Source organism: Takifugu flavidus, chromosome 6 (genome assembly GCF_003711565.1).
Source record: "Takifugu flavidus isolate HTHZ2018 chromosome 6, ASM371156v2, whole genome shotgun sequence".
NCBI classification, from domain to species: Eukaryota; Metazoa; Chordata; class Actinopteri; order Tetraodontiformes; family Tetraodontidae; genus Takifugu; species Takifugu flavidus.
Window position 1 is genome coordinate 14,534,801 of NC_079525.1, and position 26,294 is coordinate 14,561,094.

Sequence of the window (26,294 nt, forward strand, 5' to 3'; positions counted from 1 at the left end):
ATTATTATTATCATTGTTATAGTTATTATAATCGTTTTTGTTATCATGATACGGCAATGCTATGGCAAAAAAAGACAGCTTCCATGGTTTTGGTAGATTTTTACGTTTTAGGGGTAGAAATGTAACTTTCTAATAATAAACTCCAAAATGTAAATGTGCACACGTACTTGAAAGCATTTCCATTTTTGGAAGGCTGAATGATGATTGAGTCAAGTCTCGGCTTCCACTGTGACGCGGCTCTGACGTCACCACGGACGGAAGTGCCGCAGCGACGGTGTTTCTGGAGCTGCTAATCCGCTTTGATGATGCTGTCTGTCGAAGGTCTGTGACTCTGACCAAGCCAACCGACACGCTGTGGCTTCATTAAGACGCGCTTGTTTGAGATCCAGGGTCTTCGCATTTGCCCTTTGCCGGAGGGAGAGAGATGGAGGCGGGCAGGAGGAGCGACGGGGACGGACAGGGGCTCCTGAACGAGGTGAGGCTGCTTAGGTCAAAGAGGAGGAACACGCTGTGATCTTCTCCAGAGGCTCTGGAGATCCTCCACGAAGATGGACGGCTGGTTTAGATTTTGAGATTTCTGATTTCTGAGGAAGCGTTAACTTCCTGCTGCCGCCAGGTTGACCTGCAGGTGCTGCAGGCTTTTCCTTATCTGTGTCAACTTTAACACAACCTGAGCTTTATTTTACATACATCTGTGTTACATGGGAGGTCCATGATTTGTCTGAAGCGCAGAAACTCGTAAGGTTATATTGGAACCCACGTGATCTAATTTCCACCCAATTACGTTTGGAAATTAAATTTACAGGAAGTTTTGGCGTAATGGATTACCAGACAAAAGTATTACTTAATTTAAAGTGTACAATGTTTTAAAGAAAAGGACAATAGCATATTCAATCACAGAGATGGTGCCATACATGTTTATCGCTGTGTAAACACTAAATCATGACCTTGTGTACTTCCTGTTAAAGATTCTGTCATCATTAAGGGGAACTCTCATAGAGATGCATGTTCCTCTCTCCTTTAAACGCATCACCCAGTTCATGGTTTGTAAGCAGAAGCTGGAGAGTAAGAAAGAAGCCCTCCTGATCCTGTCGAAGGAGCTGGACACGTGTCAGCAGGAGAGGGACCAGTACAAACTGATGGCCAACCAGCTCCGAGAACGGCATCAAGGACTCAAGAAGAAGTACAGAGAACTCATCGTAAGATTAATGTTTGGTTAGTTAGGCAAATAGTCCGTCCTGGGTTACTGTTGCCTCTGGCACATGTTTCATTACGGCTTTATTTCTGTGCCCTTCCGGACAGGACGGAGATCCTCCTCTGCCTCCTGAGAAACGCAAACAAGTATGTTGACTCTAAACCAGGTCTCTTTTTCCATCGTTTTCCAACATCGTCTGTGAGGATGAGATGCTCCTTTTAGCCTTTGCTGACTCGGCGGATGTTTTATCGAGGTGGATTTAGCGCAGCTGCTGAGAGACTCCAGAGACAGAAGCGGCCAACTTTCCGAGGAGGTGAAGGAACTGAAACAACGGCTGCTGGAGGTTCAGGGAGATAACAAGGTACCGGTGCACAATGCCCTAACCCTAACCCATGACCGCGTGTCGACCCGATCCACCCCCGCTCTTCTCCGCAGCTTCTTCGGATGACCATCACCAAGCAGAGGGTGGGGGATGAAGAGGTCGGCGCCCGGCACTTTCCCGCCCACGAACGCGAAGACCTGGTCAGACAGTTGGAGAGAGCTCGGGAGCAGGTGAGATGCCGCATTTTGGCGCCAGCTGGAGCCGATCCCGGGTTGGATCCAGGGGTATATTCCTCCGCGTTTTGCGTCGTTGCAGAACGAGCTCCTGGAGCACAGCGTGAAGTCGCTCTCGGACGAGCTGCAGGACGTCTGCGCGGAGCGCGACGTGTTCCAGCAGAAGGCTCACCGCCTCAACGTGGAGATGAACCACATCGTGGGCAGCGACGACGCCCGCATCTTGGACGTGGACGCCCTCTGCATGGAGAACAGGTCGGCAGTGAGCACGGTCCTCGATTTCAATCGGATCAAATGTGTTGATCAGGGGCCGCGACCTTTTAAAGGGTAGCGGAGGATTCGTCAGCATCAATCCCCCCGGAAACTCCAATTTCCTCTATTTATTGCTGTTAAATTGATGATCACAGGCAGATCAAAGTAATAACATTTCTGTAATGTCGGTGAAAGCTTCTTTACCGCTGATGTTTTTGATCTTCCAGATATTTGCACCAACAGCTCAACCAGCTCCAAGAAGAAATCCTCCTACTGAAATCAAATATAGTCAAATACAAGGTAGTTGCACACTTTGTGCTTTGTAAACAGGAGCAGCAGGAGTTGGCATAACAGGTATTTTGTCTTCTGTGGTGCTCAGATTCCCTCTCCTGTGATTTCAGAGTGCCCTGGAGTGTAGGAAGAACTCTAAAACCTTCACGAAGCCCAACAGCAGCGCACTGACGGGAGTTCTCTCCACCAAACAAGGTTTGTTTCGATGACGCGTGCGCACGTGTGCGTCCGCGACCGCTAATTTCAGTTTTACGCGCGCAGTGAAGGAATTGTTACAGTCGGAGGAAAACGGCTGCAGTTTGCCCGTGACCCCGCAGTCCATCTCGGACCTGAAGTCTCTGGCCACGGCGCTGCTGGAGACCATCCACGAGAAGAACATGGTCATCCAGCACCAACGGCAGATCAACAAGTAGCGCCTCGCACTTTAGCGCAGCTTTAGCCGCCAGAGCGGAGCGACGCCTGAACTTGTGTGTCTTTTAAGGATTCTGGGGAATCGAGTCGCAGAGCTGGAGAAGAAGTTTCAAACCCTTGAAATGTCGGGATTGTGGAGTCTACCAGGTAAAGGCCAACATCAGAATAGGTGTTTTCCTGGGATCTGGGGTTCAAATGTGGTTCATATTTTAATTCTTTATTCTTTCTTCTTCTGTCCTTTTGCTTCTGGCTCCGTGGAGGCCTCACTTACAATGTTTCTTTGGGAATAAATGGAAGTATGTTCACTTCGGCTGTAACTTTTAGTTTCCTTCTGCATCTGTCCGGATTCCAAATCCATCTGTGGATTACTTTTAAGTGGCGTGATTAAAATTTTGAAAGGATTTAGCTTAAGCAGGGTACGCACACAACGACAATGGGGCTGTTTTTGTTCCATTTTCCAGGATTTTTCCTTAAAAACACTCCCAACCCACATGATTCCCCCATCTTCCCCCTCTTCTGTGTTGTTGCCATATTTCATTATCGTTTTTGTTAGATCACGCGTGATCACGCGGGATTTCTGCCACGAAGGACGAGATCCTAGATGGGTAGTGGGACACAATCTTGGATGTTGGATAAAAAAAAAACATCTCTTAAGATTTAAAAAATCCTTGTGTGTGTATCCAGCTTTAGATACTTGAGGAATATAACTTGACATATGGTCCCATCTTATTCCGGTATGGTAAAGAGAGGCTTGTGCCTTCTCTTTTATAAAGCCTTTATTTGGGTGTGTGTAATAGGAGAGAAGGAGGCCGTCATCCTGAACGTGCAGCCGGATGAGCCCGAGTCTGGACGGAAGAGTGAACATCCAGGTGGTGAGTCCGTGATCCGTGTCTTTACGTGCACATCGATGTTATTGAGTATCACCGTTTGTCCTTACAGCTGGTGAAGGGGCGGAGCCCCAGCTGAGCTCCTCAGATGCCCCAAACCCCGAAAGGTTGTCGTCCGCGGTGCCAGGTGGCGGCGAAGAAGCGCCGTCATCGAAGGAAGACCTACGCGAGGACGACGAGGAGTGTCGGGACGGGGGTCAGTCGCTGACCTCTCTGAATTTAGCCTCTTTGAATCACCAATCCAAGCAAGAGGAGCAGGCGAGTGATACCCCTCCCTCGGCCGGGCCGTCAGCCGGCTGCTGCCCACGGCGAACTTTTGACCCGGACGGAGCGGACGAACCTCCCGAAGACGCAGGAGATCAGGAGGACGAGGAAGGTGTCGTAAGGGAGGAAATCTCCAGTGTCAGTGGGTCCTCCTTAGTGGCTGCAGGTTCTCTCCAAGAGCAGGTAGAGGCGGAGTCAGGTCAGGGGGCGGAGCCTTCAGAGGAGACACCTGTGGGATTTAGGGAGGGAAAATAAAGGGACGAATCTCGGGGTTGAATAAATGATGTTTGTAGTGGTGGGAGATTAAAAAAAAGAGAGAGAAACGCTGACAGAGACCATTGTTATATTGTAGAAGTCTGCAGCTGTAAAAGATTGTTGTAGGTGATAATTACTGTGTGGCTCAATAAGGACGCGTCGCCAAGGCACTTTATTTAAACCGGAGCGAGGGAGATGTCTTAGCTCTGTGGTTGTCGCATTTCAACTTTTCCAAATCCATTTCGAGGTTCCCATATCAACGTGTAGCGGTCCGAGCCTGGGCTCATGCTCGCCACACGCAAACTCAGCTAACCCGATTACAAGAGGAACAAAGGCCTTTGTTTGATCACCCAAATATTTTAGAGAATTATTTACTCTGAGCTTAAAGTAACGATGTCTCGATGCTGTTCGTCTTCTTTGCATTGCAATTATTCTATTTTTTTATGGTCCAACACTTGTTTTTATTAGTTGACGCTGCACTAAACCGGTTTCTTTTAAAACGGCACTTGCACATCGATTAGCTGTGACACAACGAAGGGCACAAACTATTTTTTTATTACACTCACAAGCAGGAGTCTGGAAGTGCCACATGTGTGTGTGTTTAATGTGGACAAGAACTGATTTATTTATGCAAAATAAATCACTTTAATCTTCACACAAGTGTTGTGTTTTTAACCAGAGATCAAAAATACACCCTGGCTGCACACGGCTCAGGGGCAAATTCTGTGGTCTATACTGTAGGAGGAAATGAAGAGAAAACACAATAAAAACGTAATAATGAGTCAAAACTCTTCTCTATTGAGTATGAGAATGTGATTAAGGACATCAATAAAGACATCAGCCAATTATTGATGCCAAATGAACTTTATTTGTAAAGCCTCTGTCACAATCAAGATTGAACACAAGCCCAGAGCCTGAACCCCCCCCCCCCCCCCCCCCCCCCCCAGTGCCCAATCACCTGACTAAAAAGGTAGCATCTACCTCCAGAACAAAACAATGGAAGATCAATTCTTTTTCATCCTTTCTGCAAACTTCGGATAGTTGAGGTTCCACAGATCGGGAGAGGAAATCCCAATAACGCAGCAGGCCAGCCTCCGCCCCGCGTTTCCATGCAGGAGGCTCCCGGCATCGCCGCCCTGGCCCAGGTCGTCGTTCTTTTCGTGGACCACCACTGCTCTTCCAATGGCAGACATCCCTCCGAACAGCGTCGCCTTCGACTCAACCACAGCTGAGATAATTCCCTCCTGAGGCACGAAGTTCCCGAAGTCTCCCGGGTGGTTAGGGTGGTTTTCGCCATATGGGTTGTAGTGGCCCCGGGTGGAGCCGCACCCCTGGCTCAGGTCTCCGTACTGATGGATGTGGATGGCTTTGGGCTCGGCATCAGTCAGAAAGCCACCAACGTGAAAGAGGACCCTGAGAATTCCCTGAGGCCGGTCCTGCTTGAACAGCACGTGACCGTAGAGTTGAGGCACATCCTCTGGCAGCGCACTGCTGGGTCTCATGTTGCAGGACGCGTACAGGCTGCCATTGTTCTGGGAGGCCTCTGGAGGAGCTGAGCCGTCCCCTTCAGCTAAGACACAGCGCTGACAATCAGCCAGCAGAAGCATCAGCGCTGCCAATGCACTCGCGGACCTGAAATTCAGTATTAAAATGAGAAAAAAACACTTTATGGGGAGCAGATGGTAGCGCTGCACCTCTTTATTGGTGTCAGTGGCAACGTTTGCATTATAAACTTATGCTGTTGCTTCCTGCGCAGTAGAATAATTATTAATTAACTGATTCATTCCTTTCAATGTGTCCTTTTGGGGTTTTAAAAGGCGTCTACAGGTTAAAAAAGAGAAAAAAAATCAACCCAATTGTGATTATTATTGCTGGTCTTGTTAATAAAATACTCAAACGAGTTACACTACACTTTATGTCGTCCATCAAACCACATTTTGCTCTAATGTTCTTCCGCTAGATGGGAAAGAATTTCAGCAAAGATCCCAACCAAGCGCGGCATGGCAGCGTTTGGAGCAGCGGGTAAAGGTCAGAGGCTGCACTCACCCGTGTGGACGCATCGTCAACAAAGGTGGACTTTCAGTCTGGATCAATCCGACCGCTGCTCGCTGCTCTCAACAGTCCAATGAAGCACGAAGGTCTCAACGGTAGGAGGTGATTTGGGAGGGTGGAGCAGGTCTGCAAACACAGAACCGGAATATTTATCTTGTGAAATGTTCCAGTGTTGATTGTTGTGTAAGACATTGACGATAGATCGACTGTTGTACGGGAAATAACACCTTTTTTTCTATTTATCTTCTTTTTCTTATTTTTAAAATGCTTTTATTTGGCCTAAATTATCCATCAAAACACATCAATATTGCATATTGCTGTCATATTTATAATGTTAATTTTATGCCGTCTGTGAGTTGAAATTCCATTCTGTCTACTTATATATCTGAATAACAATAAATCCTGTCTTTCTCAATGGCTATACAGCTTGTTTTTGGAGGCAAAGACAACAGTTTTGAGTTTTACTTGCAAGGAGGACGGAGAGATTCGGAGGTCCCTAGGGGGAAACACAATAGCAAGGTCCATTCATAGTAAAATATGTGAATTATAATGGTGAATATATGAGCAAGTCTTCATTGGTTTATGAGTCCTGGCTCGCACACACACAGCACTTCCTTCCATACAATGTAAAAACATACACAAAGAGAAGAAATTCTCCTGCTTCTCCTTGCTTCCCATGCTGTTATCGGCAACTCCGATCAATGTTGCATCCTGATATTCCTTACAACTCCTTACAGATACAATATAACAAGAATAAAGAATATAACAAGGAAAAGCAAATAGGAGCTAACTTTATTATAATGATTCTAACAACTTTCTATCATATTTGTCATTTTTAATTTATTTTAACTCATGCTCTCTGGATTTAAAACCACTACGAAATAAATAGAGCAGAGTTAATCATTTATTTCCACAAAATAAAAGCCGGAAGTTCTACCTCCAGGCCACTAGGTGGCGGTAAACTCTCGCTGTAATGTAAATTATAACGGCGAAACCCACGAGCAGAAGAAACCGGATGTCTGGCTGCTCTTCATTGCCCGGTAGAATTCCTTTCGCGTTCATAGATTAAACACAGACTGTATTATTTCCAAATATGTCCAAAAGGCATCGTTTAGATTTGGGCGATGACTACTCCAGTAAGAAGAGGTCTGATGGGTAGGTGAAGCTCAAAAGTACGCGCCTGTTTCACGCGGTATAAACGGCTAACTGATGTTAGCTAATTTTGGCTAGCAGCCACCAGTGATGTATTGGAAGAGTCGAGCTATTGCACACATTTCGGATTACGCTACATTTAGCTTGACCCTCATTCCTTGGCAAAAGGCAAATATCTGAGATTGATATTTTGCATACATTAGCATAATTGTGCTATGTTAGCTGCTGGTGCGGCACTGGCTAACCAGCAGAACGTGTAGTTATCTTCGACGCAGGGGCACGTGTGTATGGCTAGCGGTAAGCAATCAAGATGCTAACAAATGTTATTGTTAGCTTAAACTGATTTGGATTTTCTTTAAATCAGCTGTCTATAACTCGGATTGAAAGGTGAAAGATTAGATCTGTAGTTAAAACTCAGCCCGCTTTTACGTGCATTTGGTAAGAATCTATCGTAAGTTTTGCTAAACGCAATAGCGACGTTTGGTTAAACTCGGACACAACGTTCAATCTCTGGTGCATCTGTCGTAACCCCCAAATATGCCATTAAAACGGGACTTTTCATCAAGATTTTTATCAAAGTTTTTATTCTTCCAGTGCATTGCGTGACAGTATAAGCCAATAGAGCACTGGGTAGTGAATCTTTTCTCCGGGCTGTAAACTTTGCCTCCCCTGTTAATCATTTATGTTGCACTGAGTGCTAAAGAATTAAAGTCCGAGATTGTGAACACGTATTTTTATTTTGGTATTTTAAGTGGTTTTTGCGACCAAATACGTAGCCTCAAAGTAGATCGATGTTTAGCTTTTTTAAGTATAGATTGCTGCGTTGTGTCATAGATGTTGATGATTTTTTTTTATCCTTATTCTTTGGTCGTATTTAGTTTATCCTTTATGTGATTGTGAAAATTTCCTGTTTTTGTTTTCTTAGGCGTGACAGAGACAGAGACCGGGACAGAGACCGCGAGGACCGCTCCAGAGACAGGGACCGAGATCGGGACAGAGACAGGGATCGGGACAGGGACCGAGACCGGGACAGAGACCGAGACACAAAGCCGCCTAGTGTCCCAGCCAACAGCACACCGATCATCCCAATTATGCCTGCTCTCAAGCAGATGGCTGTGCACCAGCAGATGAACCCGTTCACCAACCTACCACACACACCGCGATACTACGAGATCCTGAAGAAACGGTTGCAGCTTCCCGTCTGGGAATACAAGGAGAGCTTCAGTGACATCATCACACGCCATCAGACGTTTGTCCTCGTTGGAGAAACTGGATCTGGGAAGACGACACAGGTCTGAAAAACAATCATTTCTACTTCCAGTTGACACAAAAAGCTCAGATACGCATCCCGAACAATCCAATGCATTTCCCCCCCTGTGTGGTAACGAGAAGTGATTTATGAAATCAAAAGGAACAAAATTACAATCATGATTGTGTCATTTATAGAACCCGTGGAAAAGGCACATTTATACTTCAATATTTCATTTTCTAGCATCTGACTCACATTGCAGTCTTGCTTTGAATTGATTTCCAGATCCCGCAGTGGTGTGTGGACATGGTGAGGGGTTTGCCGGGTCCAAAGCGCGCTGTAGCGTGTACCCAGCCCAGGAGAGTCGCGGCTATGAGCGTGGCGCAAAGGGTGGCGGACGAAATGGATGTCATGCTTGGACAAGAAGTCGGTTACTCCATTCGGTTTGAGGACTGTAGCTCCGCTAAGACAATTCTCAAGTAAGTGGAAAAATACTGTTGTCATGAGGAAGAAGAATGATGAAAACTCCAAGCTAATGCGCCCCTCGTGTGGTCTGTAGGTACATGACAGACGGTATGTTACTGAGAGAAGCTATGAACGACCCACTGTTGGAAAGATACGGGGTGATAATCCTGGACGAGGCCCACGAGCGAACTCTGGCTACAGATATCCTGATGGGAGTGCTGAAGGAGGTGGTCCGTCAAAGATCCGATCTCAAGGTACTTCCAGTTTTGTTAACAGGCGCGGTCTCCATATACGCTTCCATATAAGTTACAGCAGAGTTCTCCTGAATGCGCAGATCATCGTCATGAGTGCGACTCTAGACGCCGGGAAATTCCAGATTTACTTCGACAACTGTCCCCTCCTGACCATCCCCGGTCGCACGCACCCCGTCGAGATCTTCTACACCCCCGAACCGGAGAGAGACTACCTTGAGGCAGCCATACGTACGGTCATACAGATCCACATGTGCGAGGAAGAAGAAGGTGACGTCCTCCTCTTTCTCACCGGACAGGAGGTAAGGGCGCCGCTGGTCCTCCAGGCTTCCGGGCTTCGTCTTCCTCGGCATCTTAAGTGAAATCTCAATTTGATCCTACAGGAAATCGACGAGGCCTGCAAACGGATCAAACGGGAAGTGGATGACCTCGGACCCGAAGTGGGAGACATTAAAATCATTCCTTTGTATTCCACACTGCCGCCACAGCAGCAGCAAAGGATTTTTGAGCCGCCTCCTCCGCGGAAACCCAACGGCGCCATAGGAAGGAAGGTGAGTGCGTCTCCTCCCGTGGGCCGCGCCGGAGCTCGCTGGATTTCTGACTGTTTTCTTCTCAGGTCGTGGTTTCAACAAACATCGCCGAGACCTCCCTGACCATCGACGGCGTGGTGTTTGTCATCGATCCCGGGTTCGCCAAACAGAAAGTAGGCAAACGTGAAGCAGCGCTGGATTTTTTTTTGTGTGTGCTGTGTTATTTTTTTTATTGAAGGCTGTCTCCAACCACGTCCTCAGGTTTATAATCCGCGTATCCGTGTGGAGTCGCTGCTGGTCACCGCCATCAGTAAGGCCTCCGCCCAGCAGAGGGCAGGTCGAGCCGGCCGGACGCGTCCAGGGAAATGTTTCCGGCTTTATACGGAGAAAGCTTACAAAACCGAGATGCAGGCAAGTGAAAGCCATGACGCATGGCGAGCCTGGCTCTGCTGAACGTGGCGGCGCGTTAACCTTTCAACGTTCGCTCTCCAGGACAACACGTACCCCGAAATCCTTCGGTCCAACTTGGGGTCGGTTGTGCTGCAGCTGAAGAAGCTGGGCATCGACGACCTTGTGCACTTTGACTTCATGGATCCACCAGGTGAGTTGGTCGACGGACATGTGAGCTTTCCACCATTTCCTTTCCCCGCTCTGACCATCCCCCCCCCCCCCCCCCCCCCATCTCCTCTCTCTGCAGCTCCCGAGACTCTGATGAGAGCCTTGGAGCTGTTGAACTACCTGGCGGCGCTCAATGACGACGGCGACCTGACGGAGCTGGGCTCCATGATGGCAGAGTTCCCCCTGGACCCACAGCTAGCAAAAATGGTCATTGCCAGCTGCGAGTTCAACTGCTCTAATGAGATTCTTTCCATTACTGCCATGCTGTCAGGTAATGCCCAGAACTGGGCTAACATCTACCTCCACTACTGTAGCACGAGTGTTTTTGGGGTCACGTACAGGAAAGCATTGCTCTGAAACGCCGTAATGTTGACGTTGGTGCTTTTAAAATATTGATATTGAATTTGTGCATTTGGTTTTTAGAACACAGATCCACTCCCAGCCTCCACCACTTTCTTCTGATGCCCATCATCCTTAGGGTTTTATTTAGATGTGCTGCTCCTAATTTGTCATAATTTGTACTGAATGAAAAGTCTTTGAGCCTCTCAAACTTTTATTGCCACCGTGTTGATTGTGGAGAGGGCAGGCACCACTTAAATCCCATCATCTCTTGCATTTCTCATAATTTCCTGCCCATTCAAATGGAACAAACCTGATCTAAACTGCGCACATCTTTTAGTTCTCTTCCTCTCTAAATATACGTGTATGTATATGAGCATGTACATACATACATGCATGTATCTGATGTGCTAATAGCCTTTACAGTTGGGAGTGACCATGAAAACAGACTGCAGCCCCCCCTCCGTTTGATAGAGCTTGTGGTCCTGCCCTGTCCCAGCGCAGTGTCGAGCACCCTAGCATCACAGTCTTTGCACCATGTTTCAGTGAATGTTTGACTTACCCCTATGGGCGGCTTTGTTGGGGCCCATACCAACCTTGTTTAGTCCCACAGTGTTTTGTCCGCCCCACGGAGGCTAAGAAGGCGGCAGATGAGGCCAAGATGAGGTTTGCCCACATCGATGGAGACCATTTGACGCTGCTCAACGTCTATCATGCCTTCAAGCAAAGTGAGTTCCCCATCTGGCGTTGCCTTAACGATGAGTTCAGCATGTCTCCGTTCCTTATTTTAACCTTATTTTAACCCCATAAGGGGGCCACTTGTTGTTGGCACCATTTTGTTGGTTCTAAAGGTGCTGCTGTGGTTAATTTTCACCAGCTTTGTGAATTCTGAGGAACTTAAAGTACCGGTACAAGTGTGTAGTTGCCTAAGCTAGCAACAAAGGCGTAGTGGTGTAAAGCCCTGCCACGTCTCTCCTCTCCAGACCACGAGTCGAACCAGTGGTGCTATGACAACTTTGTTAACTATCGATCGCTAATGTCCGCGGACAACGTGCGGCAGCAGCTGTCCAGGATCATGGACCGCTTCAACCTGCCCCGCCGGAGCACAGAATTCACCAGCAGAGACTACTACATCAACATCCGCAAGGCGCTCTGCACCGGCTTCTTCATGCAGGTAGAGGTGGTTCAGCTCCTTGAGGGAGACGGTCAGCTGGTCACGCGTTGGACCAGGGGTTGATCTGGGGTTTTGTTTTTCTTCAGGTGGCTCATCTGGAGCGCACGGGTCATTACCTGACTGTAAAAGACAACCAAGTGGTCCAGCTGCACCCGTCTACAGTCCTGGACCACAAACCGGAGTGGGTGCTCTACAACGAATTCGTTCTCACCACCAAAAACTACATTCGCACTTGTACAGACATCAAGCCAGAGTGGTATGTTTCCCTTTGAGTCGAGCAGCTTTGAATGCACGTGAACCCCCGACACATGCACTCACGGTCTTCTTCCCCCCCCGTCACAGGCTGGTGAAGATCGCCGCCCAGTACTACGACATGAGCAACTTCCCGCAGTGTGAAGCTAAACGACAGCTGGAGCGGATCATATCCAAACTAGAGAGCAAAGAGTATTCACAGTACTGATCGACATGCACAAATTACCCATGAAGACATCTGCATATTATAGTTTTAGATCATTATGTATTGTGGTCTCTCAAGGTTGTGTTTTGGTTTTGTTTTTTACATTTTGTTTAATTTGTTTTTCCTCCAATGTTGATTCTGTAAGTGTTAACGTCAAACTATCGACAGTAAATAATAGATATGGCTATTAAAATTTTCAAAAGGAAAATCGCAAACGTCATTTAGATGTTGACCTTCCTGGAGTGAATTGCTGAGTCATTAAAAAAAGTGCTTTCTTTGTTTCTTTAATAAAGGAGCTTTGACTTAATTCTTGCTGACTCTGTCTCTGTGTGCAGTATCACTTCATTTGTGTTTAACAGCATCCATTTTCTAACAACCCAATGTGCTAAATTAAATCGGATTAATGATTCGATTGGCTGCGTGATTGCGTCATGCCCGGCGATGCAGTCACGTGCTCGGAAGTCACCTGCAGCTTTACGTTCGCCATCAACATGGTTAATAACTCCATGGTTTCGTTAAAGGAATCACCGTTCGGTTGTTATCAGGACAAATTGGCTCTTAAGCCATCTCATCCACCCTGGCGCCGACACTGACGTTGCCTGGACGGATGGTGCCGTCGGTGGTGACCGTTGTGTGGACCAGATCTGTGACACTATCCTGGACCTTGTGGGTGCCACGCTGCTGGAGGGAGAGATGTACTCCATGCTCTGTACCAGGTTCTCCGGAGCTAGAACCTCCAGGAGACCTTCTCTGAGACTCTGGGGCTGTTGAATATCCTCATAACCAGTTCGTCGCTCCACCTTAAAAAGGCTCAAGGCGTTCCTTAGCAACACAAGGGTGCCGGGACACCTGAACACGTTGGCCATGCTCTCGTGGAGAGAACGCTCATCAGGAACATGCCTTATTTCAATCAACGTGTAATTGATCACTTTTCCCGCCTGGAAGGGAGGCGAGAAACATTTCAATACAAGTGACGAGTGCGTGGGGGGGGCATTACCCAGGGAGGGGCTGCTGCAAACACTGTCTGTTGATGGTCGCTTGAATATATTTGCCGCATATAATATTGCACAATGATATTGTACAAAAATGTTCCCAAAGCCTCTGAGTACCCGTCTGCCTTCATTCCTGACTTTGTGATTTATACTGTCTCTTGATGTTTTTGTACTATAAAATGAAAGATTTTAAAAACCCGTTTGTGAGTAAATTGAATGTCTATCACCTAATGTGCATCATTAAATCATGCTTGGTCTTTACAGGCTTTAGTTGAGGTGAGGACAACACACCAGAACAAGTGGCTGCCGGTGTAAACATGTAACTGGTGGATAATTTACCTCTCATATACACTAAAGTAATGTTTCTCCCTGGTAACGCGCAGCAGCGTGCGGTAAACATTAAACTACAGTAAAACGTTAAGTCGTTTACTGTAGTTAATACGCCAACAAAACCTTCTGACTGCGTCACAATACAACAAACATTGACTTTGGAAGGATCATAATTCTGTCCAAACTTGACACTATAACTTTAGATTTAAAATACAAGATAATAAAGTCCGGAAACAATGATTAATTCAAATGAAGTCACCACACAGCGATGTCTTTAAGTGGCTTTTACTGCCTGGAATTTCCAGTATGTTGGAAAATTTACAAGTGTACATTTCTATGGGTTTGAATAAGTAAACATCAGGAGTGATGGGTCGGAACCAAACCTGATTCTGTAAAACACCTGGACAGGTGCATGCTTGAGGGTTGAAACTGTCAGAGATTCTCAATGTCCTCTATGGTCTCTGCGAGACAACGGTTGCGCGTCTCCCGCAGAGTTCTGGCCACCATCGCGCCCAGCATAGCTGTGGAGCAGAGAATGACCTGAGGCAAATGCTTCCACACTTCGTCCAGGAGGAGGATGAGAGGAGACACGGCGACGCCCATGCGAGCCATGCTGGAGTTGAAGCCCATCCCGTTCTGCCTGAAGAGGAGAAATCATGCAGAGAGTTGACCACCGGGGGGCGCTGTGTCCGACGGTCACGACCATTTCATTCTTCTTTTGACACTGCATCAAATAATAAAGAGGTACTGAACCTGGTTACCTGACTACTGTCGGAAAGAGCTCGGAACTGTAGAGGATGAGGATCGTAAATGATGCGGAAGAGAAGGCTTTTCCGAAGACGGCGACGACCGTCCGCGCAACAGACATGTCTGAAAACAGGCCCAGGCGGAGAGATCAGCGCTGCACTCGGGTCCCGTGGCAACGTCTGACATCATCTTTACCGTCAGGAATCAGGATGTTGATTCCCAGACACGTGCCAGACATCAGCATCGCGCCCGTCATGCTGCTCCTTCTGCCGATCACATCCAGGAGATAATAAACGCTTATTTTGGTAGGGAGCTCGATCAAGGCGTAGACCAGCTGAGTCAGATACATGTTGAGGCCGAAGCCTGTAATGTTGAAGCTGATGCCATAAAAGGTCGTCGCCACGCAAAACCTGGAGGAAGAAAGGTGGCTGTTGAGCTTTCATCCAGATGTGTTCATCTGCATCCCTCTCATTGTGATCCCACAGTGATACACCTGATCAGGGAAATACAGACCACAGTATACCAGTGCGGGAAGCCAGGCTCCTCATATTGGGAGTTCTAATCAGGTCGAGGTAGGTATAAACTCTGCCTTTTTTCTCCGTCACAACAATGGAGGCCAATGTCTGCAAGAGCGCAGGTCATGTGACACGGATAGGCTGATATTTCCAAACTCACCTCTGCTCCGTGTTGATTTCCTGGATTAGACCCACCTCCATTTTAAGCGCCTCCGAGAACCCGTCAGCCCGGTTCATCCTTGCACACCTCTTCAAGTACGTCTGGGCTTTCTCCAACTGTCCATTGGCGATCAGCCACCTCGCTGATTCAGGCATCCACCTGGCGTTGGAATCAAATGCATTAATCCAGTCAGATCCCAGCTGGGTGCAGCACAAACAGACAGGAAGTGTAAAAGGGCTGTAGTCTAGAGGATAAACAGGGCGCACAAGTCCAATAACTATGGCATTTCTTTACACTGGCCCAGTAGCAGGTTCTGGTTTTTTCATAGAGAAAATAGGGGGAACGTGGTTTAGGATTAATGGGGGTGGGGGTGCTCGAGGACGGTGCTGATCAGGGTCATTCCAGCTAGAACCGCCACTTCAGTTGTTGGAAGGTGAGCGAAGTCCAGTTCTGTGTTTTGGCGAACAAGGCCCCCAAACTCTTACCTCCAAATGAAGATGGCGAAGAAAACAGGCGCGGTGACGGTAACAATCAGCCAACGCCATTCGTTGACAAGATAAGCGAGACCCGCAAATATGACGCTTCCGAATGTCCAAGCCAGGCTGTCAACCACTCCAATCAGCTTCCTGTGTTCAATATCCACCCACTCCACAGCTGGAATGGACAAGAAAAGCCCTCCTCACTTTCGGGAAATGTCGAAAGCATTTCAGCACAATGGAAACACAGACTAACTGAGAACGGATGAGATGATGACGATGCCGGTGATACAAAACCCGGTGAAGAACCTCAGCACCACGAACATCACGTAGCTGGTGGAGAAGGCACTGGCAATGGCGAAGAGCATGCCAGAGACGTACGACACCAGAAGCATGATCCTGCGGCCGAACCTTCAGAGGGTCAGAGAGAGCGTCAGAATGACCAGTTCTACAACAGCGGCACATCAAAGAAGCGGAGATGCTGTAAAGCCGAGATACTTGTCGCTCAGACTTCCAAATAAGAGGGCTCCAAACATCACTCCCACGAAAAAGATGGTGGCAGTTGCTTTGTTCTTCCCTCTTTGATCGCACACCAGGTCCCACTTTTACAAGAAGAAAGAAGGGAAACCGTCATCTCTCCGGACCGGTTCCGAAGCATGTTCCAATGATGTTTACCTCTGACGTCAGCGTCGTCTTGAAGGTGCTGTTATCATACACCCATCCACTCTGGCAGGGCACCGTCGGTGCTCCGCTGCTGTTGGAGGAGTTCATCAGGAGGTGATACTGAGGCTCCAGGAACATTCTACAGGAATCTGGGCTCCCGTCCCCCCGGACAGGGACGCCGACAACGAGCTTCTGTGCCTGAGTCAGATTCCCGTAACGACCTCCATCCTCCAGAAGGCTGAGATCACAGTGGTGGGACGGGATGGCAGCTATGAAGTTATTCAGAAAGAAATGACAGGGCAGCGTGAAGCGGCCGATGAAGCTGATCACAGAAACCATGATCTGGAACCTCCCAAAGCCATTAACGGCGGCTAGAACGTCTTCGAACTTCATGGCCGTCTCTCTCCGGGAATCAAGCGAGCCTCTGCTAGCTTGTCCCGTGAGTCTTCGAATAAAAGTAAGAAAATGGTAATGGATGACAAGCCTGACTTGTGAGGTACAACCTTTGAACTTTCAGGAAGGTCTTGTGCAACTGGTGATCTTTTGACTTTATCATTAAAATAGTTGTGTGTTTTGACTGTGGTAAAACATTACATATCCAGCATGTTAGATTTGGAATCAAGGTAACAGACATGAATAAGTCACTATTCATTGTCTATAGTCACTTTTGTTGTATGAAAAAGTACACTTCAATTTGCAGAGCCAATTCATTAAGGTATCTACAGTCATGACCCTCTGGGCTGGAATTACCTGTGGATGCAGTCATGGACAGACGACACGTGCGTGAGATTGACGGGAATTTGATGCTGTTGCGTATTTTCACCGCCAGATGTCGCCACTTACTCAGTGGACGTCTGAAACACCAATGAGCGTTTCCCTGCCATAGACTTTGCCAATTTTCTGTTGGACCTCATAAAGTTTGTGACATGGATTGTTAATTCTAAACAGCATGCAGGCCAGAACAAACCTCTGAGCATTAAACGACTGTACACAAATATTACACATCTATATATTCAAGTCTAAAAGAGAGGACCAGCTTTGTATCCTTAGACTTTAAGCTCTTGTTGACCTCTGCCAGGGTCATTTTCACTGGATCGGTTCCCCACAGGTCCACTGTGTGTGTGGCCACCTCCTCTATCAGGTTACAACTATCAATGCAGTCCTCACTAAACGGTGATGTTGAGTTTGAGAGGGGTGGAAGCCTGTTTTGCTGCCTGAACTGGTTTACTGGAGCTGGAAAACTTCCTTGAGCAAAAACTTTCTACATCACAATGATCGCAGACTGTTGGTTAAAATGTTTATTTTTCATTTTAAAACTACGAGGGACTTTAAAATAGCAACACACACCTACTCCACCTGCACCTGTGTTACAGAAAACAGCCGCGCGGGTGGATGAATGAGGCTAGTCTGCACTTCAGCTTTCTCCGGTGTCGACGGTTCCCTGCAAAACAGGTGAGAGAACAGTAACTTTAATGAGTCGACGTCATAAAAGGTTTGCGTAAAACACCTTCATTTAAGAATTAAAGTAAATAATTACAGAAAAATCTTTGGATTTTCGCATCACATCTCAAAAAAAAATAAAAAGGTTGCGAGGATCTCTGGGTCTCGGTCATGATCACCTTTCGCTTGGCAACATTTTAAAAAGGCCGATTAAACCGAGCGCCTCGAGTCCCACGTGCACATTATCAACGCACCAGGAGCAGCGTTGCTACTCACTGACCAGCCCCCACCGAGTCTGACACTTGGCAACGGGGACAACCTGCTGTCCCTGGTGCTCGAGCTGCATCACTGAACAATCACCTGCTGCGTTCCTTCAACGCGCTTCCTTTTCCCCTCGGTTTCTCGACGTCTTCGACGTGCTCCGGCAGCCTGGTGTTCAACGTCTCGCGCAGCAGCAAAGGCACCAGACCGGTTCCGATCGCCACCGCGCAGTAAGTGACAACAGGCAGCATGTGCCAGGCGTCCTCCAACAACATGACCAGAGGGGATATGGCCACGCCGAGCCGGGCCACCAGTGCGGAGTAGCCCATGCCGTTCTGCCTGGAAATCCAAAAGGGGGAATTTAACGGAAACACGGCGACTCCGGTTCAAGAGTCGCCGCCAACGAACCTCAAGACCGTGGGGTAGAGTTCCATCGTGTACAGGTACATGACCGTGCACGACACCTCTGAGAACCCTTTCCCCAAGGACCCCATGATGGTACGAACGATCCACAAATCTGAGGCAAAATGGGAGAAGAAAGCAAACCTCAGGCACGCCGACCAACGCCAAGAGCCGCGGTCAGAAGAGAACAAACCTTTGGAGACAAATATGTTGACGAGGAGACAGAGACCAGTTAAAAATGAAGCGCCCATCACGCTCTTCCTCCGGCCGATTTTTTCCAGGAAGAAGTAGGCGCAAATCTTCACAAGGAATTCCATAGATACAAATACGAACTGTGTGAGGTAGAGGTTCAATCCAAACCCTTCGATATTCAGACTTATTCCATAATACGTAAGTTCGACTCCAAACCTGCGTCATGAAACAGAAGCACAGTTATCTGATTAAAGTCATTTTTCTGATGTTAAAGACAAGACATGAACCCTGAAGGGCCACGATCAGGCCGTGAAGTTCAGGACACATAAACCTAATGAGAACAGAACCCGGGAGTCCCGTCCAGTGGGCCTCACCAGTCCCCAAACATGCCATTTGTGGCATCATCTGACCTTGTGGCTATTTACAGTAAAATATTTATGAGCTGGCTGAGTGAGAACAGAACATTGGAGTGAAAACTTATCACCGTCTTTATGTTCTACTAATCTAATACAACGATGTTCTGTGGAATCTAGTTCTCAGATAAAACATGTATGTGTGTGTATATATGCCTATATATGATACACACATATCACTTACCATAATATCCCAAGGGATATGGACAGTTTCCTAATATTTGGGGTCTTGAAAAGATCCAGCAAGGAGTACTTCTGATCTTGGGTTTCAACTTGTACAGATTCCAGTAAACACTGAGGAAAGCAAAGGAAAAGCCAAAGTGTCGTTTAAAGAACACTTCACGGCAGCAGTTTCCAGATGTAACCAAAAGGCAAAGGAGGCGAAAAATGTATACATTTGGTGTGACAGTCTCCATGGACTTGGCTCTGTTGTTCATGTGAGCACACTGGATGAGGTAGCGGTGGGCAGCATCTGCCTTCCTGTTGGCCACCAGCCACCTGGCAGATTCTGGGAGCCACCTGAGGCAGCAGTCAGTTCCGTGTGAACACGAGTGATACGTTTATGCTGCGAGTTGGGAAAAAAAAAATCGAAATCACCTCCAACAAATGACGGCCAGCACCAGGGGGGACGTGACGGCCAGAATCAGCAGCCTCCACTCATTCACGCTGTACGCGATTGCAATGAGGAACCAGTTTCCAAAGGCTGCATCCAAGCTTGTGATTATACCGCACAAGGTTCTGCGTTCAATACTGACCCATTCGACATCTGGGGAACGTTTTCAAAAGGTGACTTACGAGCTTCTCCTTTTGGTATCAATTTAGCGTTAGCTTGTTGCACACTCACTCAAAACAATAGAGATAATGCTGATTCCGGCCAGCGACAGCCCCGTGAAGAATCTCATGACGACAAACATCATGTATGACGTGGAGAAGGCACTCAGGACGGCAAAAAGGATGGTTCCCAGGTAAGACACCAAGAGCAGCGGTCGCCGGCCATATCTGGAAGAGGACAAAGAGATGGGAAAGCTCAGGTCGCGCTATCATCGCAGTACAGGCAGACGCACCCGAAACACGGAGGCCAAGGGGTCGAGAGATAACGTTATCTCATTGTGCATTGACATCTTCTGCAGACCAAACTTATCAGCCAGTCATGTGATCGATCACAGAGGATAAGGTGAAGGGAATCCAGTTGGAGAAAAGCTGCACACACACACACACACACACACACAGGGAGAACAACAACCCTACCGGTCACTGAGAAATCCAAATGAAGGGGCACCGACCATGACACCAACAAAGAAAATGGTAGCTGTCAGCTTGTTCATCCCCTTTCTGCTGCAAACAAGGTCCCACTGGGAAGACATGAGTAAAATGATGACTTAATTGTTGCAATTGTCAGAAAACGACAATATCATTTCTGGGGTACTTTTTAAAATCCACTCACCTCAGTTGCTATCGTAGACCGAAAGGTGCTGTTGTCGTACACCCATCCGCTCGGACACGGGACAGTAGCAGCATCCTCGCTGCTGTTCTGGCCATAGAGGTGTTGATACTGAGGCTTTGCAAACATCCGACAGGGGCTCGGAGATCCATCTGGCTCTGCAGGGAGGGCGACGGCCAGCTTCTGCTCCCGAGTTAAATTCCAAAAGAGCCCTTGATCGTCCAGAGCTGAGGTGTCACAGTGGTGGGAGGGAACGGCTCCCATGAAGTTGTTCAGCACGAAGTGACACGGGAGGGTGATCCGAGAGATCACCTGGATCAACACCAGTCTGATTTGGAATTTCCCAAACCCATTAACCTCAGAGAGAATATTCTCAAATTTCATTTTGCCGTGTTTACGGGGTCGGGGAAACTAACGCTGGGGCAGCGAGGCGCAGTTTAGATGACAGGACGCGTCGACTACTGTTAATTATTATCCGCAAAGACGGTTTCTCTGCATTTTATTGCCTCGTCCATTACCGAGTCAAGGTTCAGTCCAGATACGGATAGTGAGTTTATTTGTCTATCTTATAGTTTGCTGTGTTTTGTGGATTTTCTGTTCTGTAGTTTCCCCTGGAGAGCTACAATTTGTTCTGTGCAGCAGGTCAAAACCTTCGTCCACAATAGTCCCCGTTAACGCTCATTTAAGTGGAGGCGCTCTCTATGACGCGCATGCGTACAAGGCTGCGCTACTAAACATTCGCCGGTGGAGCTATCGTCTCTTCTCCCTGCAGGTTGTTTTCGCCCAGACTGTCACGTCCTCAGGCGGCGGCGGCAGCAGCAAAAAAAGCAGCAGAAGCGACAATAATAAAAGCAGAAGCGACAATCATAAAAGCAGAAGCGGCAGAAGCAAGAAAATAACAACAGCAGCAGCGAACGCAGCGGTTTCTTCTTCTACTACTGATTTTCGACTCTTCCGCCACCTACTGGCCGCAGCCAGTACTGCTGCATATATTTTAAAAATACACCGAGATTAATCACGGCGGTTTGGTTCATTTTAGACATAGATATACATCGATTACACTTTTGGGGGCATCCATTATGCACCGATTTTTGTTAGCTTCCATTTTGGTTGGGGTTTCTGAAATCTAATCCAGGAATCAAGTTCCATTTAAATCAACTTTATTAATGCATCATCTTAATTTTCTCCAAATGCTAGATGAAGACCAACACAAGCAAAAGGCATCATGCCAACACTACACTACATTAAAAATTAACCCTAATCCATGAACCTTAAGACCAAAAGACTGCATCAAATTGGACCCATTTAGTAAATGACAACCCCTCCATCCATCATCTGTCCCCTATATTTTTTGGGCTGGTGTCCTTGTGTATTAGTTTCCCAACTTATAGTGGGGATTTGTTTCCTGTGATTTAAAATATTAAGAGTCTTCACTGTCCACTCTGTGGATAATAAACACGCACGACTTGTTTTTGTACACTTGTGACTTTTAGTGAATTTCCTTTGTTGAGTGTTCCCTGCAATGCAGAAAAGATACGTTATTCATTATAAAGCAGCCAGGAAGGAGGTTAGGAAATGAACAGTTATGTCACTTTGTGTATGTCTGTGATTATTGTAAATGTCCCCGTGTGGGACAAATAAAGGAATCTGAATTTCAAACAGGGTATAAAATAGTAGACCTTACTTTGGTTTCTCGATATCCTCGATTAACTCTGGCAGTCGCGTATTTAACGTTTCAGGCAGCAGTAAAATCAGTAAACCGCTCCCAACCGCCACCGCGCAGTAAACGATGTGAGGGAGGAGCTGCCACACATCCTCCAGTAACATGACCAGGGGTGACATGGACACACCCACCCAAGCCACAAAAGAGCTGTACCCTAAACCGTTTTGCCTGTAAGAACAACCAGGTAAACCTTTATAATGGCAAATGTGGCCTTCGGCACAGCAGAGGCGTCGTACTCAGCTCACCGAACCACTGTGGGATACAGTTCTGTTGTATACAGGTACAGATTCGCACAGGAAGCTTCGGACAGGGCTTTTCCGAGAACTGCCATAACAGTCCGGAAGATCCATTTTTCTGAGGGTGAATATACGTTTCGGACTCAGAAATTACAGCAAGAGTGAGGATTTAGTTAAATGTTGAGATAAAAAAAAACAACCTACTAACCTTTGGCAATAAACAAGTTGATCAAAAGACAGAGGCCCGTTAAGAGCAGGGCTCCCATCTCAGACGGTCTCCTTCCCACTTTCTCCACAAAGAAATACACACAAATCTTTGATGGAAATTCAATGCACGCGAACGTGAGTTGTGTGAGGTACAGACTCAATCCAAACCCGGCGATATTTAGACATATCCCAAAATAGGTAAACTGAACTCCAAACCTGCAAAATAAAGCAGGAGAAAGGCCTGAAATGAACAATCTTCAAGAATATTTCATATATCTGTGTTTAAATATGGACGTTATAGTCCAATTTCAAAAGTCTTTAACTTTTAAAAAAAATCAATATAAATCTAATGAATCAATATAATATAAATCAATACATATTCAAACTTTAAAGTCTTTAAGGTGTAACTCACCAGATTAGTCCTATGCAGATAGACAGCTTCCTGATATTTGGGGTCTTGAAAAGATCCACAAAGGTGTACGTCTTATCTTTACATTCAGTTTCTGCATATTCCAATAAAGTCTGTGAGAAAGGCAAATCATCGCACCGTCATTTCACGGCAGTTCTGCGGCCAGCAACGGAGTCCCTAGAGCATGTTGCAAACAACAACTGAAACATACGTCTGGCGTGACGTTCTCCAGGCACTTGGTTCTGCTGTTTACCTCCGCACATTTCATGATGTAATGGTGGGCAGCGGCGGCCTTTCCATTAGCCAAGAGCCACCTTGCGGATTCTGGAAGCCACCTGCAGAAGCAGTGAGCTGACTTTAATTTAAAAAAACAAAACCCTTCTTTTTGTGCTTTAAGCTAAAAACCATAGAAATACCTCCAAGCGATGACGGACAGCACCAGGGGCGACGTGACCGCCAGAATCAGCATCCTCCATTCGTTGACACAGTAAGCAATGCCAACGCCGATACAGTTTCCAATAGTGACATCCAGACATATAATTATGCCCGAAAAGGTCCTGTGTTCAATGCTGACCCATTCAACATCTGCAGAGACATCAACACCCGGTCTCAACAAGCCCAGTTTAGCATGAAACATCAGTGTTAGGTCTGCATGCTCACTTAAGACAAAAGAAATGATGGCTATCCCCGCGAGGGCCACCCCCGTGAAAAACCTCATGATGACAAACATTATGTATGATGTCGAGAACGCGCTCAGGAGGGAAAACAGTATGGATCCCAGATAAGACACCAAGAGCAGCGGTCGGCGGCCATATCTGCATAAAAACACACAAAAGAGATCATACCGAGACACATCATATAACAAAATATGGCAACTATAGCAATAAAGTTTGAGGGACGCTACTGTTTTGCCTAAATGGTGTTGAAAGTTAGTCTTCAGTGGTGTTTTTCTATTCCCCAACACCCTCCCCATGCCACCACAAAACACAGCAAAGCCTTAACTAACAAACATGATATAACAAAATACAGAACAAACCAATAGATCCACAAAACCATCCACAAGGGAACACACATTAAAAGACCGTGTCAACAAAGTCCACAAGTGAGCCCTTCTGTGCCTCAGTGCCCTGTAACTTTACCCTGAGAGGAGAGGGATGAGGTTAGTGTTTACTGAGTGCTAATGAGCTAGCAATGGCCCTGTTGGGCAGAACAAGTTGGGAGGACAACAAGGTGGTTTGAAAGATGGAGCCCCCCCCCCCCCCAAGATAAGTTTGGCTAACAGAATTCTGCTAAAGTAGGCACAGACCATCACACATGAAGCATATCCTAATCAACAAAGCATAAACCTACAGTGTGTGGCTCGTTGCTCACCATGGTAGCTCCTGTTAGTAGATGTTCTTGGTGGATCAGGCAACCTAACTGGCAACCTCTGCTCTAGGAGGAGGGGTGGGGGGGTGACCTGCTCTACAGCACTTTGAATGTGATTGCAGGACCAGTTTTGGGCCACAAACATACATGTAGCTCCTTTAAATCTCAGCTGTTTTCAACGGGGGAGAGACGGGTCAGCACCTCCACGTCTGAACCTTGATGTTGTTACACCATCTACTGATGTAACGGCAGACCCTGCTGGCCCACATCCTCCCTGACTGTCCTGCTCTGTCAGACCTGATGAGAGTGAAGCGCTCCAAGCAGGGACCAATTTGATACTGAGGCTTTCCAAGCAGGAATTTGGAAGAAAGGAGGAGGTGCATGCTGTCATTAATGTGCATTCCAGCTGTAGCATAGTTAATGCTAATGATAACGAGTAACGGTGCTGCTTCTAGCGCTCTAACTGTCATTTTCTTTAAAGGAAGTAAGGAACATCTGTATATTCACATTTCCACTCTCACCGGTCGCTGAGGAACCCAGACAAAGGGGCACCGAGCATGACACCGATGAAGAAGATGGTGGCCGTCGCCTGGTTCATCCATTTCTGGCTGCAGACGAGATCCCACTGGGGGAAAAAAAATCATTCAGCACATTCCAGCACTTTTAAAAAACACTGACAACAATTCGCATTGAGATATATTTGAGCTGTTCTTTCCTGGGAAAAAATTACTTATATTGATTTGAGAAACATGAAACTATGTCAAATAAAAGAAGGGGTTGAGACACAGGTTCTATTGATTCAAGGTGTTTTCAGGGAAGCAGCTCACCTCAGTCGCTATCGTAGACCGAAAGGTGCTGTTGTCGTACACCCATCCGCTCGGACACGGGACAGTAGCAGCATCCTCGCTGCTGTTCTGGCCATAGAGGTGTTGATACTGAGGCTTTGCAAACATCCGACAGGAGCTCGGAGATCCATCTGGCTCTGCAGGGAGGGCGACGGCCAGCTTCTGCTCCCGAGTTAAATTCCAAAAGAGCCCTTGATCGTCCAGAGCTGAGGTGTCACAGTGGTGGGAGGGAACGGCTCCCATGAAGTTGTTCAGCAGCAGGTGAGGCGGGAGGGTGATCCGAGAGAGCATCTGGATTAAGAACAGGCGGATTTGGAATTTTCCAAAGCCATTAGCTTCCGAGAGAACGTCGTCAAATTTCATTGTGTGTTTTTGAGTTTGCTGCCGCGGCGACAGCGGCGAGGGCGAGAGCGCCGTCGCCGCCTGTCTGTGTTAATTATTATCTACAGAAAATGCGCGTCAGCATTTCTCTGTGTTAACATTGCTGCGATTAATTAGCCTCTTTCAAACCCTTTTCTGTTTGTGGTCAGACAGAAAGAAGCACTTTATTAAATCCATACGTGAAATGATATCACAACAGGATATAAATAACAATATATCAATATATAAGGTCAAATGTAGCAAGTGTGTTCTTGGGTTGAGTTCTGTATTAATCTATTGATCAGGGATCATCGAACTTTGGCACATGAACCACGCCTGGTGATGAATAAGCTACAACTTTCACACCAGGAGCCTCCTTTCCTCTTTATTGATTTGAGACTAAATAGGTTTTCCTTTGGATCCAGATCAAATCCTACATGTGCACGATTCCATCAGCTAATTTCTTATTGATTCCAATGGTTCTGTGGTCAAAGTGGTTAAAAGAGATGTCAGACACGGCTACAGCTGTCCACAAATATTTATGAACCAGTTTAAGACCTCACCCTCGAGGATCATCCCCTTTAACAGGACGAAACCTTGAGCAGGACCAGCCTCCTATAGGGGACCCTCATGCTGATAGGGGAGAGAAGAGTGGGGGTCAGAGGTCAGCAGGTCAGTGCACGGTATGAAGTCGGCGATACCTGTAGATGATACAGA

General features: G+C 47.0%; 6 protein-coding genes across 15 annotated transcripts; 2 read left to right on the forward strand and 4 right to left on the reverse strand.

Moving 5' to 3' along the window:
* The first annotated feature begins 231 nt into the window (after positions 1–231).
* LOC130527210 (coiled-coil domain-containing protein 149-like) lies at positions 232–4,770 on the forward strand. 7 transcript variants are annotated; one of them, XM_057035458.1, is made up of 13 exons: positions 232–475; positions 1,038–1,199; positions 1,303–1,341; positions 1,449–1,556; positions 1,631–1,747; positions 1,833–2,005; positions 2,230–2,302; positions 2,404–2,488; positions 2,555–2,702; positions 2,775–2,851; positions 2,965–3,000; positions 3,502–3,576; positions 3,644–4,770. In XM_057035458.1, the coding sequence occupies exons 1-13, from the start codon at positions 425–427 to the stop codon at positions 4,108–4,110; spliced, it is 1,611 nt and encodes a 536-aa protein (XP_056891438.1). In that variant the 5' UTR covers positions 232–424; the 3' UTR covers positions 4,111–4,770. The 7 variants fall into 7 exon arrangements, with proteins under 7 accessions (XP_056891438.1, XP_056891439.1, XP_056891442.1 ...); XM_057035459.1 differs by having other exon boundaries at positions 3,502–3,573; XM_057035462.1 differs by having other exon boundaries at positions 1,056–1,199.
* Positions 4,771–5,045: 275 nt separating this feature from the next.
* LOC130527222 (extracellular superoxide dismutase [Cu-Zn]-like) lies at positions 5,046–6,308 on the reverse strand. The gene is made up of 2 exons (XM_057035486.1): positions 6,157–6,308; positions 5,046–5,742 (listed from the first exon to the last, which is right to left on the reverse strand). Exons 1-2 carry the CDS (start codon positions 6,168–6,170, stop codon positions 5,115–5,117), a joined length of 642 nt encoding a protein of 213 aa, XP_056891466.1. The 5' UTR covers positions 6,171–6,308; the 3' UTR covers positions 5,046–5,114.
* Positions 6,309–7,125: 817 nt separating this feature from the next.
* On the forward strand, positions 7,126–12,704 carry dhx15 (DEAH (Asp-Glu-Ala-His) box helicase 15). 4 transcript variants are annotated; one of them, XM_057035448.1, is made up of 14 exons: positions 7,126–7,317; positions 8,240–8,606; positions 8,849–9,042; positions 9,123–9,282; positions 9,363–9,581; positions 9,663–9,830; positions 9,896–9,982; positions 10,071–10,220; positions 10,302–10,410; positions 10,507–10,698; positions 11,372–11,494; positions 11,750–11,940; positions 12,027–12,196; positions 12,283–12,704. In XM_057035448.1, exons 1-14 carry the CDS (start codon positions 7,256–7,258, stop codon positions 12,398–12,400), a joined length of 2,310 nt encoding a protein of 769 aa, XP_056891428.1. In that variant the 5' UTR covers positions 7,126–7,255; the 3' UTR covers positions 12,401–12,704. The 4 variants fall into 4 exon arrangements, with proteins under 4 accessions (XP_056891428.1, XP_056891431.1, XP_056891429.1 ...); XM_057035451.1 differs by having other exon boundaries at positions 7,132–7,202; XM_057035449.1 differs by having other exon boundaries at positions 7,185–7,334.
* Positions 12,705–13,988: 1,284 nt separating this feature from the next.
* LOC130527214 (solute carrier family 22 member 7-like) lies at positions 13,989–16,792 on the reverse strand. Its single transcript, XM_057035473.1, has 9 exons — positions 16,293–16,792; positions 16,116–16,219; positions 15,874–16,028; positions 15,627–15,795; positions 15,177–15,300; positions 14,980–15,089; positions 14,662–14,876; positions 14,481–14,589; positions 13,989–14,359 (listed from the first exon to the last, which is right to left on the reverse strand). The coding sequence occupies exons 1-9, from the start codon at positions 16,671–16,673 to the stop codon at positions 14,152–14,154; spliced, it is 1,575 nt and encodes a 524-aa protein (XP_056891453.1). The 5' UTR covers positions 16,674–16,792; the 3' UTR covers positions 13,989–14,151.
* A 771-nt stretch (positions 16,793–17,563) lies between these two features.
* On the reverse strand, positions 17,564–21,071 carry LOC130527209 (solute carrier family 22 member 7-like). The gene is made up of 10 exons (XM_057035456.1): positions 20,433–21,071; positions 20,237–20,340; positions 19,833–19,987; positions 19,586–19,754; positions 19,384–19,507; positions 19,173–19,282; positions 18,577–18,791; positions 18,390–18,498; positions 18,081–18,320; positions 17,564–17,721 (listed from the first exon to the last, which is right to left on the reverse strand). Exons 1-10 carry the CDS (start codon positions 20,811–20,813, stop codon positions 17,628–17,630), a joined length of 1,701 nt encoding a protein of 566 aa, XP_056891436.1. The 5' UTR covers positions 20,814–21,071; the 3' UTR covers positions 17,564–17,627.
* Positions 21,070–25,620, reverse strand: LOC130527211 (solute carrier family 22 member 7-like). The gene is made up of 10 exons (XM_057035465.1): positions 25,200–25,620; positions 24,894–24,997; positions 23,665–23,819; positions 23,421–23,589; positions 23,216–23,339; positions 23,008–23,117; positions 22,597–22,811; positions 22,398–22,506; positions 22,114–22,320; positions 21,070–21,946 (listed from the first exon to the last, which is right to left on the reverse strand). The coding sequence occupies exons 1-10, from the start codon at positions 25,578–25,580 to the stop codon at positions 21,919–21,921; spliced, it is 1,602 nt and encodes a 533-aa protein (XP_056891445.1). The 5' UTR covers positions 25,581–25,620; the 3' UTR covers positions 21,070–21,918.
* Positions 25,621–26,294: the final 674 nt, after the last annotated feature.